At 36.3% G+C, this 12029-nt stretch overlaps 1 protein-coding gene across 1 annotated transcript; it reads right to left on the bottom strand.

The window, feature by feature from the left end:
• Positions 1-2773: 2773 nt before the first annotated feature.
• On the bottom strand, positions 2774-10706 carry LOC137632755 (proteasome subunit beta type-2-like). Its single transcript, XM_068364835.1, has 5 exons — positions 10556-10706; positions 6814-6888; positions 5908-6101; positions 5479-5644; positions 2774-3036 (listed from the first exon to the last, which is right to left on the bottom strand). Exons 1-5 carry the CDS (start codon positions 10575-10577, stop codon positions 2879-2881), a joined length of 615 nt encoding a protein of 204 aa, XP_068220936.1. The 5' UTR covers positions 10578-10706; the 3' UTR covers positions 2774-2878.
• Between the last annotated feature and the right edge of the window lie 1323 nt (positions 10707-12029).

Here is a 12029-nt window from a genome sequence, read left to right as displayed (position 1 = left end):
CGCACAGAAGTATCCTCACGCACCACACTGACACTGACACTAGCACTTGGCACTGCACTGACACTAGCACTCGTCACAGCACTGGCACTAATTCCACCCACTGCACTCTTGACCTTAAGCTCCTTGACTTCGGCCATAAGAGACTTATGATCACTTACCACTGACTCTACTTTATCGCCTAAGGCCTGAATAGCACGCAAAACAACAGACATATCAGGCGGAGGGCAAATAGTAGGTTCGGGGGTAGCCACTACAGGGGTAGGAAAAGGTAGGGGATCATGAGGTGAGGAAAAAAGTGAAGAGTGAGAAGAACTCCTCCTAACTCTACCTCTCTCTAACTTAGTTGAATATTTCAAAAGACGGACAAATTCAAGTTCCGAAAGTCCGGCGCATTCCTCACATCGATTTTCTAACTGACAGGGCCTGTCCCTACAGTCAGAACAAGCGGTGTGAGGATCTACCGAGGCCTTCGGAATACGCCTATTGCAAGACCTACATCGTCTATGGGAGGGGGCTTGCGAAATGTCAGACATCTTGAATCCAAAGAGTTAGCCAAAGGGGGTTCCAAAATCAAGCAAAAGATCGTTAACCGTTAATCAGGATTATATAAAAGCTATCTAGCTAATATAAGAAGGTTTCCAGTAAAGCGACAGCCGAAATCTGAGAGAATACTTCACCAATTAGCCGTGAAAATACTCGAAGATCATAAGCGTATCCCAGAACGTCTTGCCGGAAGCACGACAGAGGAAAAATTGAGGAGGTGTCAACAAGAAGTACTATAGTACCTGGCCACAGGTGGCGCTGGTAAGTACACCCCCTTCTAGTATTGTGATAGCTGGCGTATCCCTCCATAGAATTCTGTCGGGCAACGGAGTTGACAGCTACATGATTATCGGGTAAGTTTAATATTGAAAAATATCGAGTATGAAATGAAAAAAAATATATATTGTATACACCTTTTGCCATTCCCTACAGTTAATGCATTTGTTTCTATAACATCATGGCACCTTTTTGTCATTGTTAGGGAAATCCGACACTCAACAGCTGCAATAGTATCCAAGAACTAACAAATTAAATGATTAACCATATTATAATCATGGCAATAGAGGGCTAATAGCAAGTTGTGGTAGGAGTATATCTTTTTCTTTTTAAATGACAAAACTACCATTTGCCAGGAGTGAGTGGAAAAGGATATGTCTTTAGAGTAAATATGAAAGAACAGTAATACGGACTCTGTCGGCTGAACTTTAAAATTTGGTACAGTATAAAAGAATGGATGTATAGATCAGTGTCACTACAGCTTATGAAGGCAATACAGGTCTTGGGCTGCACCCCTGAACACTTCTACATATCTGCAGGCATCCCCAAACACACTTAAAGTTACTAACATGCTGGAATAAAAAGCAGATGTTGATAAACTACCAAAATTCCAGTCAGAGAAAATATCTGTCCTTACTGAGGTCTGCTACCAAAGCAGTTTGTCTGTGAGCCAGCACGGGATTGGTGCTTCCCCACAACCGGCCACTTACTGCTGTGTCCCAATTTTGCTGTTATCCTCCTCCTATGTAAAAGACGAGGGATTGCATTTGTGAAGGAACAACGGAAATTTCCAACAAAGATTGACAGCTCGAATTAGATTTGTGAGCTGAAAGCAGTTAAAGTAATATTGTTAATAAAATAACCTGAGAGCAGTGCTAAACACACTAACAGTAATGCTTTGTGTTTTGTGAGGATTTAACTTCACCCTCTCATCATTTGTGCCATGGACTAAATCTAGCTATATCTCTGTCAACAAATTCAGCAAGTTCGAGTAGTAACATCTGCATAAGTAACAAGATTATTTTCATGGCCAAAACACTCTGTTTATAATATATAAATTAAAGGATGAAAAAAAACTTTGCAGAGGAAAACCACAGGTAACATTCCTGTGGTCATTAAGGCACCAATCAACATATCTTTATAATCTACATATTAAAAATGCATTAATAATTCTGAAGAGAATTATTCACCCCCTCCCACCCATTCAAAAAAACAGTACAAAAGTCAAAAATAATCACATAACTTTCTTGACCAGAATCTAAGGATTCCTATAAAATACTGGCAATTCTATGAACATCATTATAACCCCTCTAAAAAAGTCACACTGCATACTGGGGCACCTATGATTATTCTCACCATATAAATTCAAATTTTCAAACACTTTAGATAGTATTGGAGTCAGAAACTGTGCAGTACTCGTTAAGAATAAAACTACTTCAACCACACTTGCCAACTGAAGTAACTTTACAATTTCTCTAACAATTGCATAAAAAAATTTACCTACCTTGCAAAAATCATATACAACTGAGGGCTAGGATATCATGTCTTCACAAAACGGGAAAAACATTATTACGGTATACAATTTCATTAGCATCTAGGTTAATTAAAAAAATATGTAGTGTGAATTGATGAAGAAAACCTAGATGGAAATGTGCTGTGATGAAGACTAGTGTTAAGGTTCAAATTCCATGGAAAATAAGTAAAGACCTAGACCAGATGAAAATTCAAACTAGAAAGAGCACAAAACAAGAGAGCAGCATAGAGAACTTACTTCAAGATTGCAGTGATGAACGACTCCATCACGAAGACTTGAGACTTGCAAAAATATACCTAAGAGGCTCCAGTAATTGAAATACACATTTGGACTATGATTAAATAAGAATTTGTTTGTCACAGCCCCACTAGTGAAGCTGATATCACAAGATTCTGGTACACCAACAAATGAAGAACTCGATTCACCAACATAGTTTATTCTTAAACTCCAAAGATACAAAAAGGAAAAAAGATAAGCAATTCTCCTTTGGGAGATTTCTGTATTTCACCTAAGAGATTAATAATTCTATGGTGCTTCTCCTTCAGCAGCTATCACGGGCAACTCCTTAACACCATCTTTGGATATCATCCTTACTCTGAATTTGGGTAGGTTCACGATGAATCTTCGTTTGATTTCATTTACGCAGCTCTGCAATAACTCGTAGCCTTCGTCTTTCGTCATATCTGCAATAAAATAGCAATTAACTATTAGTTATTCATAATTGAACTTAATTACCATTATGCCTAAACCTAATGAACAAATCTACAGTATAGGAGTAATGCACATTAAAACCATCTTCATAGTTAGGGAAAAATACTATGGTACAGTTGTGTAGTTATTATTGCTTCGTTCTGGTGTTAGTAATAGTGTGTGAACAACTGATATGTGTAAACTTTACAAAAGAAATTAAATAAATTAATGGTATTTAAACAAGAAATTAATACATAAATGAAAATCAAGTTAAGATATGATGAAAATAATAGTGTTGTACAATAGCATTTATTTTTTTTTATCTTAGGTGGTCATAGGCTATATTGTACAGTATGCTTAAACTAGTAGTCAAGTGACTGAAGATAATGACTTTGCTTCCTTGCACAAATGGATTTACTGCAATACAAGTGCAGTACATATACTAATAACTATTTTGCATATGTAATTACTCCCTTTTCAATAAAACACATGGGTGCACATGATGTGCTTTAAATTAAGAGAAGATTTTTCAGGCCTGCTAGTGACTCTATTGACATTATGTAATGGAAATTTTATGCTTAAGATGTCAACTACAGTATAAGGGTAAATTGTTTAACAGCGAATTTGCTTACCGTAGGGGTTGTTACCCCCTAACCCCGTCATTAATGGAAGAGTACCTGCATTTTCAGATTAATTCCCACTTTATCATCTAAAATCAGCATTTCTTAGGTAGACCATTTTACAAATCCTTGATTAAAAATAAATTATCTTATACAGCAACTAGTTTAAGCAACTGGTTTGTTCTATATACCTTCACATGTCTTGCTTGGATAGAAGGTTCCCCTGAGATAATAATAAATCCATTCTATCTACAACCATAAGAACAAATTATGGAGTACAGTACTTTATGTTTTCCTGGAGTAGGATGCTTCTGATGACTTAAGAGAAAAAAGAACTAGAAGTTTCCTTAAGTAACCAATCTGGATATTTTACCTAACCCAAGTAGGTCTTCTTCTAATACTGAGACATCCTTCCTTCCATCAAACACTGCCCAACCTATCGGTTTACTTTTGACATGGATCTTTCTACCTGCATTAGGTAAGGGACTCATTTTGGCAGAAGAAGTACTACCGCCTACATTAACATCATTTTGGGAAAACTCATGGCCGAACCTATCAGCAAACATTGCGTACTGCCATCCTAATGCAAGTCATCGTTAAAAGGGACCATATGATATGCCAAGCCATTAATACAAGAAATAAGATGTTTTCTACTTGTGCCTACTTTAGCAAGTGGAGGGATATTAGGATCCAGGTTACGAACTTGGTCTTTTACCTCATAATTCATTTGAACATTTTGCTGATTATGTCGTAGACCAGCGACAATTGCGCAGTAGCAGATTCTAAAGTGAATAAAGAGTGAGGGGCTCTAAGAGAAGATCTCTACTCGGTCACGTGCTATGCACCATCAAAACTCTTAATGAACGGTGTACTAGAACCACTAGTCAAAACTTTAGAGTTAAGCTAGGGTTTGAAGCTGGCTAGGTTAGGTTATAATCTTCATTTTGCTGTAAAAAATGAAGTTAAAGCAGTCAAACTCTTATGAAACTCATTACTACTACTAAAACCCCAAACCTTGTTACAGGCTGAGGACCCATCAATGGATTGACAGGCATTCCTAATATCATCATCTCTTTGATCAACTAATCTATACTACTATGGGTTCTCCCCTGAACTAAAATCTAGTTTCCTTTTACATCTGGACCTCTTAATCTCTTTTTCCCTTTTACATCTGGACCTCTTAATCTCTTTTTCCCTTTTACATCTGGACTTCTTAATCTCTTCCTCAACAAATTAGACACACGTTTTCAAAAGGGGAACCGTAAAGCTTTCGTATTCTTCACAGCAATAATATAACTCACAATATAGTCTTTGTCAAGAGAGACAAAGAGAATAAGGACCATGATCACAAACATTTAATACCCTTGAACAATCTTAGCAGTAATTACTAAAATTTCCAAAGGCTAATGCAAATAACTACAATCAATGTATTTTGAATCAAGGGCACACTAGTAAATGTCAACCTAATTGAGTTAACACTGATGAAAGACAGGAGATGAAAATTGTATCCTTCCACAGTGCCGTTTATTGTTATTCACCAGATATTGCATTAGTAGGCAATAAAGGCCACCTCTTAAAAGGAAAGAAAGAGGGAAATTTTCTAGTTTTCATTTTTTGGATAGCCTTGACTTAAGTCTATACAGTATTTTAGAAAAAAGCAATATGAACAAACAAGGAGGTTCATAAAAATAAACACAGTACAGTACCACATACATGCACAACTCATAATACTGGATGGCCTAGAGTTGTAAGTCATGAGTTTTGACTAATTCTAGCTAAACAAGTGAATGACAACACTAATCGCCCAATACTCACCTAGTCTATGTGCACGATCCATAATACCCAGGGTGAACATTCCGCCGTAGCCAAATGCGTAGTGGTCAACAGGTACAGATGACCCTAGATAATCCATGTAGAATAATACTGGAGTATTCGTGTCAGGATCAAAACCACCCATTATTGAATTGACGAAGTATGGTTCCTGAAAAATGAAACTCAGGATGTAAGATAAATTGAAAAATCTACATTACCAAATGGTAAAGATAATGATGACCAAGGACAATTTTTGCAATTAAGAAATACCTCATTGTAGGTATAATTAACAGATGAAATCATTCAGTCTAATAATGGAGTGAATTCTGAACATTTTATAATCTATATAATGGTATAATGCTAATCTTTGAGCCGATACTATAAAGATGTAATTCTAATCACGAAAACTCTTACTGCAAGGAAAAAACTCACCCTTGATCGCAAATGATTGGCAATGGTATGTCTGGTAAAATGAACAGCAGATGCAGGAGCAAGTTCGTAGCCATTCCGCATCTTATACAGCTGAATGTTTTTAGCAATATACTCTGCAAACTGTGTAGTGTCACCAGATTCTCCAGACACTGCCATTATTAGATGGGAAGACAGCTGGTGCATTTTGTCCGCATCTGTAAAACAAAACAAAAAAAATATGACATTGAGACCTCAAATTTGAATTTCATCTCCTTCACAAAGATTATCAGGCTTTGGTCGAGGCACATTTGTGCTATGACTACATACTATGAAATTCTGTAAATTGCAGCAACTAAGGATTTATTCAACTAATGTATTAGGGACTATCACACTAACTCTTTCATGACACTCCGAGAAACTGCTCCTTTACATAATAAGTCTGGCTACATATGACAACATGATCTATAGTAGTTCACCAAGCTTTCAACTGGGCTCCACAAGGCACTAGAAGAGTTGGGAGACCCAGGCCTACATGGCTGTGGACTATGAAGCATGAAGTAGATGATGGTGAATGGAGAAGTATTGACTTAAAAGCTCAAGATAGAGACGACTGGCGAAATCTACCCGAGGCCCTTTGCGTCAAGGGAAAAGTTGATGATGATGATGGTAATTTCATATAATTTCTAAATTTTACTGCAATACCATCAAAACAATATACATAAACAGGCCATAAGTATGGTACTTTACAGTATTAAGATCAAGCTAAAATCTGCCATCATAAATCTCTCTTTAAAAATAACAAAATATATCTATATAATAATGAGCCAGTAGTAATTTAATGAATAATTTCATTAAAAAATGTATCATCCAAATTCTAATGAGAATTATTTACTAGTGATTTGCATAAAACACTATCCACTTGCTCACCTGACTTCTGTACAATAATGCTTTGCAGCTGACTCATGTCGGATGCCACCAACACGAAGTCATTGAACTTTATCCCTGAAAAGAAACACAGGTTAAATATTTCACTGCTCCCAGTAACGTTTTTAAGGTACAAAATACTTCTCAATCACCAAACATTTTGAACTACTCAATATTAACATAATAGAATAATCTCTAAGTTTATTCCACAGATATCATAAATGAATATACAATGACTCCGTTACCCTTCCAATGCACTTAATTCAAATGTCAAATATAATCAGCTATTTGAAAGCAAGATTGACTTACCATATGGCTACATTTAACACCATTGGCACTTGAAGACTCGTCAATTTTAACACATTTTCTAAGCGTTCATCCACATAGCTACATTTAAAATATGATACATCCTAGGTTACGTACATCTTTTAAGACAAATGATGTAGTACAAAGCAATAAATCACAGGAGCTTCATAATATCTTAGGGGAAAGATTTACTGTAGTACAATATTTCTAATGAAAATAATAAGAGTTTCTGGTGTATTTAAAGGAAATTGAACAATTCTAATCGAAATACAAGGGGGAACTCTGTAATTTTCAAATGGTTGACGTTTTATATTTCGGGGTGTATGTATGATAGCGGCCACCTGTATGTATTACTATGTCTAACTTAAAATACGGCAGTGTAAGGGGGGTCGCAGGGGAGCATTAGCCCCCCCGTTAGGTAAGTAGGTAAGGACACGTCTTGTAGGTTAGGTTAGGGGGGAAAGTTTAGGTTAGTTGATGTCCATTTTTAATGAACGCGTGAGGAACTGGCCGCTGATATGCAAAGGCGGTATTATTGTAGTGTATTACAGGGCAATGTAACCTAGGGAAAAAACTACTTTTTTCTATAGAAAAAATTCAGCTCTCTTCGAAAATGACACTCATTCCCGTCGCAAATGAATAGTTTCAGAAATATATATACATATATCTATATCCAACAATAATGGGGGACCCCCAGTGGGAACTCGGGGTTTTGGGTGGGGAAAACATACTGGGGCAACGGTATATACTGTAATGGTAAAATAAGCCTTTTCTTCTCTATACATTACCTTCTTGGATGTATAATAAACCGATGAAAAAATACGGTAATATTGAGCTGCTATTAGCAATGTTAGTGTAACATGCTAACATTAGCAGTGTTTTTCATTTATTTGTTGACATTCTACTGGTCGGTTGTAGTGGCTCTCTTCAAGTAATTTTCTTGATCTAATACAGCTATACCATTCCTTTTATGTAATACCCTCGTGTACATATTACGTTTGACCCAAGAATTACTCGTTTTAATATCCGATATCTTATAAAATCACCTTATTTTATATTCCCATTAAATATCATTTATCATAAACTCCATTTTATCTTGCTATAATACTTTTATACATTTTGTTATTACCTAGTCACACCCATATTTCACATAAATACTTACTCTGGACAAGTTTCCAATTCTAGTTCACTCATGTTTACTCTCTAGATTCCGTTGTTTTTCCGTTAACCAATCACGAACCCATACGTATGGAAAGTTTGCCCATGGGGTTAATATTTCCCAACCCCCAACTTCCAACAAGACTTTTTCAAAGTCAGGTCTTTGTTAGTTCAAGTGACGTCTTTTTGTGCATTTTACATTGCCCTGTAATACACTACAATAATACCAGGCTCCCTAAATAACCTAACCTAGGCATTGTAGCCTTACCTACCTACCTACCTGTGGGGGGGGGGGGATTTCATGCGACCCTCCTCAGACACACGTCCGTAATTTATCCTAAGATTAAGTACGTCCCCTAGGTTTTTCAGAGGTATTTCCTATTTAAACCCAGGTTTCATTGTAGTGAATTACATGGCAATGTAACCTAAGAAAAAAACTACGGGTCTTTTCGGTTTGAGTGCCTATCGAATTTTAATGTTTTTTATATTCCAATGTATGTATTTTGATGTAGAAAACCCAAAAATGATAACCATTTTGTGGAGAAATTATTTATTGATGGATGTGATAGGTAGTGGCTGTAAGGGGGGGGGGGGGCTCGCAGGGGCTAGGCCTAGGTAGGGGTACAGGGCCCTAGGTTAGGTGGTTGTATTAGGTTCGGTAGTGTCCCGAAAATCACTGTGGCCTTAAGGGGGGGGGGGTCGCAGGGGGGGCGGAGGCCCCCCCCCCCCCCCGGTAGGCCTAGGTAGGGATACAGGGCCCCTATGCTAGGTTAGGTGGGTTTTCTTAGGTTCAGTAGTGCCCTGAAAATCAAGAAAGCGCAGAGAAATCGCAGCATTTCAGTAAGATATTGATTGATATAAACCAATTTAAGTGTTAATAAATAATTTCTCCACAAAATGGTTATCATTTTAGGGTTTTCCACATCAAAATACATACTTTGGAATAAAAAAAACATTTAAATTCGATAGGCACTCAAACCGAAAAGATCCAAAACTACTGTTTCTAATAGAAAAAATTACGCTCTCTTCGAAAATGACACTCGTTCCCGTCGCAAATTAATAGTTTCAGAAATATATATACATCTATATCCTCCAATAATGGGGGACCCCCAGTGGGAACTTGGGGTTTTGGGTGGGGAAAACATACTGGGGAATCGATATATAAACGTAAAACAAGCCTTTTCTTCTCTATACATTACCTTCTTGAAATTATAATAACCGGAGGAAAATACAAAACAGTATATCTAGATAAACTTTGGAGGCGCCATTACAAAGATTGTGTCATGAAAAAATACAGTAACCAGTGCTGCCAACGTCCGATGTAGATCAAATGTTATTTTGTGACCTGTCATACTACTAGGCTAAGTTAGGTGGGTTTGTTAGGTTCTGTGCCCTTTTTGTACTTTTTATATATTGAGTAAAACTTATATGGAGAAATTATTTAATATATGGAAATATCTATCATTACTATCTTTAGTAATGTCAACGTGCCGTTGGTAACTCTGTGTACCATACGTCAACGTTGGTAACACTGTGTATTATTGGTAACGTTGCTAATGTTATCGTTCGTTCTTAAGAGAAGTGACACCGTACATCTCAAAGTTATCCGAATTGGTTAATCTGTTTGTTTCCGATTGAAATGAATATCAAATTCGATTAATTCACGTTATTTACTATAGGAAAACAATTATATTTCGTTTCCCCAGTATGTTTTCCCCACCCAAAACCCCGAGTTCCCACTGGGGGTCCCCCATTATCGTAGGATATAGATGTATATATATTTCTGAAACTTTTCATTTGCGACGGAAACGAGTGTCATTTTTGAAGAGATCGTAATTTTTTCTATAAGAAACAGTAGTTTTTTTCCTAGGTTACATTGCCATGTAATTGACTCCAAATTACCTATACCCATCCTTAAAACTTTAAAAAATATGTACTTCCGACGATTAAAATCAGCTTTTTGGAAAATATTTCACAACTGTAAATTAAGATAATTCTCTGGGGTTTCGAGATACGATTGGGAACTTCGATTAGCAACGTTTATTATTACATTTTTTTCGAAATGGGGTGAAAACAGGACGTAATATGCATATTTATCGCTTACTTATCTGCTAATAAGGACTATAATACTAGAAATGTGCAATGTACCGGTAGCATTATCCAGTCTAAGTTACAAGAGCACATAACGCTGAACTTTAAAAAGTAGTTCATTTAACGTTGTTTCCGTGATAAAACTAACAAAATAATTGGCTAAAGATAGAGAAAACCACTATGAACTTACCAATTAGACATTCCAAACCCATTTTGACGATGTTTCAAAATAACCACAGGAAAATGACCACACAACTCGAAATGACTTGCACCAATGTTGTTGTTTGCTGTTCAGTGTTGCCAGATGGCTTACTCTAAAAATCCCCAAAACTCATGATAAAAAAATCCCCAAAACAACCCAAAAATTCCCATTTCTACAAATATATTTTCTCCTGATCACGTAGGCATTACTAATATAGAAATTACTCACTATATTTCATATAAGTGCAAGTAAACTAATTTCAACAATGTAAGGGTTTACTCGTCTCTGTTTCTTCTTCATAGAAATCTGTACATATCCCCACCAGACACCAAAAATCCCAAAATCTAGGGATAAATTCCCATATCTGGCAACACTGGTTGTTTGTCTTGACACTGACCTTAACTTAGGAAGATAGGAATCACATGTCTGTAAGCCTTCATTGACTGTCACTGTTAGTCCGCCATCTTGCCCCTCCTATACAAGTCTGCAAACAATGTTTTGTATGTTTTCATGACAGATGATTCATTGAAATACCTTCCGGCATTACGCTTAACTGTGTGAACAGGATTATAAAAGATTGTAGATGATGATTTACAACATGATTTGATACATGATCATTTGTATTGTAATTTAGTACGTGTTTAGAAAAAAAAAACAATGCAAATAACTGAAAACGACACTATACTGAAGAGATTGCTAATATCAATATGTTCCCAATTAGAAAATTCGTAATTTCTTACATCATATCCTAATTTTTAACTAATTAGAAGTGGGAAATTTTATCATGCAAGGTAATCTATATCAGCCAATGAAACACTTATTCATGATGGCGATAAGCACATTACCATCTTCCTTAAAAGATGAATGGTTTATTCTATTCTTTATTCAAATATCTACTTGCCAAGAGGTGTCTTAATCTAGAATAAATACCCAGTCATCTGGTGACTTATTATGTAATGAATATGGCTAGTATCCAACAAGGGTTGTATACGTTTTCGATTACTCTGACAGATCTGTTGTCAAAATATCTTTTTAAGCTGTTGATAAACATCACACATATAACAGGAGCATCCTCCTTTATATATATATATATATATATATATATATATATATATATATATATATATATATATATATATATATATATATATATATATGACAGCAAACTAAAGTAGAGGATATTCTAACATGTAAGAAAATGAACTGGAAATGGCAGGACATATTATGAGAATGACAAACAAAAGATGGACATTAGGAATAACAGAATGGGTCCCTAGAGATTGTAAAAGAGGCGATGGAAGGAAGAGGAGACGATGGAATGACGAACTATGAAAATTTGCGAGTGTGGACTGGCAGAAACATCATACACAGACGCAAGTGGAGGGGCATGTCGGAGCCTTGGAGGCCTTTATTCTGCAGTTTACTAGTAACGGCTGATGAAGTACGTATGTGTGTGTGTGTG

Source organism: Palaemon carinicauda, chromosome 42 (genome assembly GCF_036898095.1).
Source record: "Palaemon carinicauda isolate YSFRI2023 chromosome 42, ASM3689809v2, whole genome shotgun sequence".
Lineage (NCBI taxonomy): Eukaryota > Metazoa > Arthropoda > Malacostraca > Decapoda > Palaemonidae > Palaemon > Palaemon carinicauda.
The sequence above is the reverse complement of the archived record's forward strand: the minus strand, read 5'-3'. Positions and strand labels throughout refer to the sequence as shown.

Excerpts from the sequence above, each read along its gene's own strand:
- LOC137632755 (XM_068364835.1), bottom strand. The coding sequence starts at position 10,577 with ATGGGTTTGGAATGTCTAATTG. Across the intron at positions 6,889-10,555 it reads GGGTTTGGAATGTCTAATTG|GGATAAAGTTCAATGACTTC; the intron begins GTAAGTTCATAG and ends GTTTCTTTTCAG. Across the intron at positions 6,102-6,813 it reads CATTATTGTACAGAAGTCAG|ATGCGGACAAAATGCACCAG; the intron begins GTGAGCAAGTGG and ends TTTGTTTTACAG.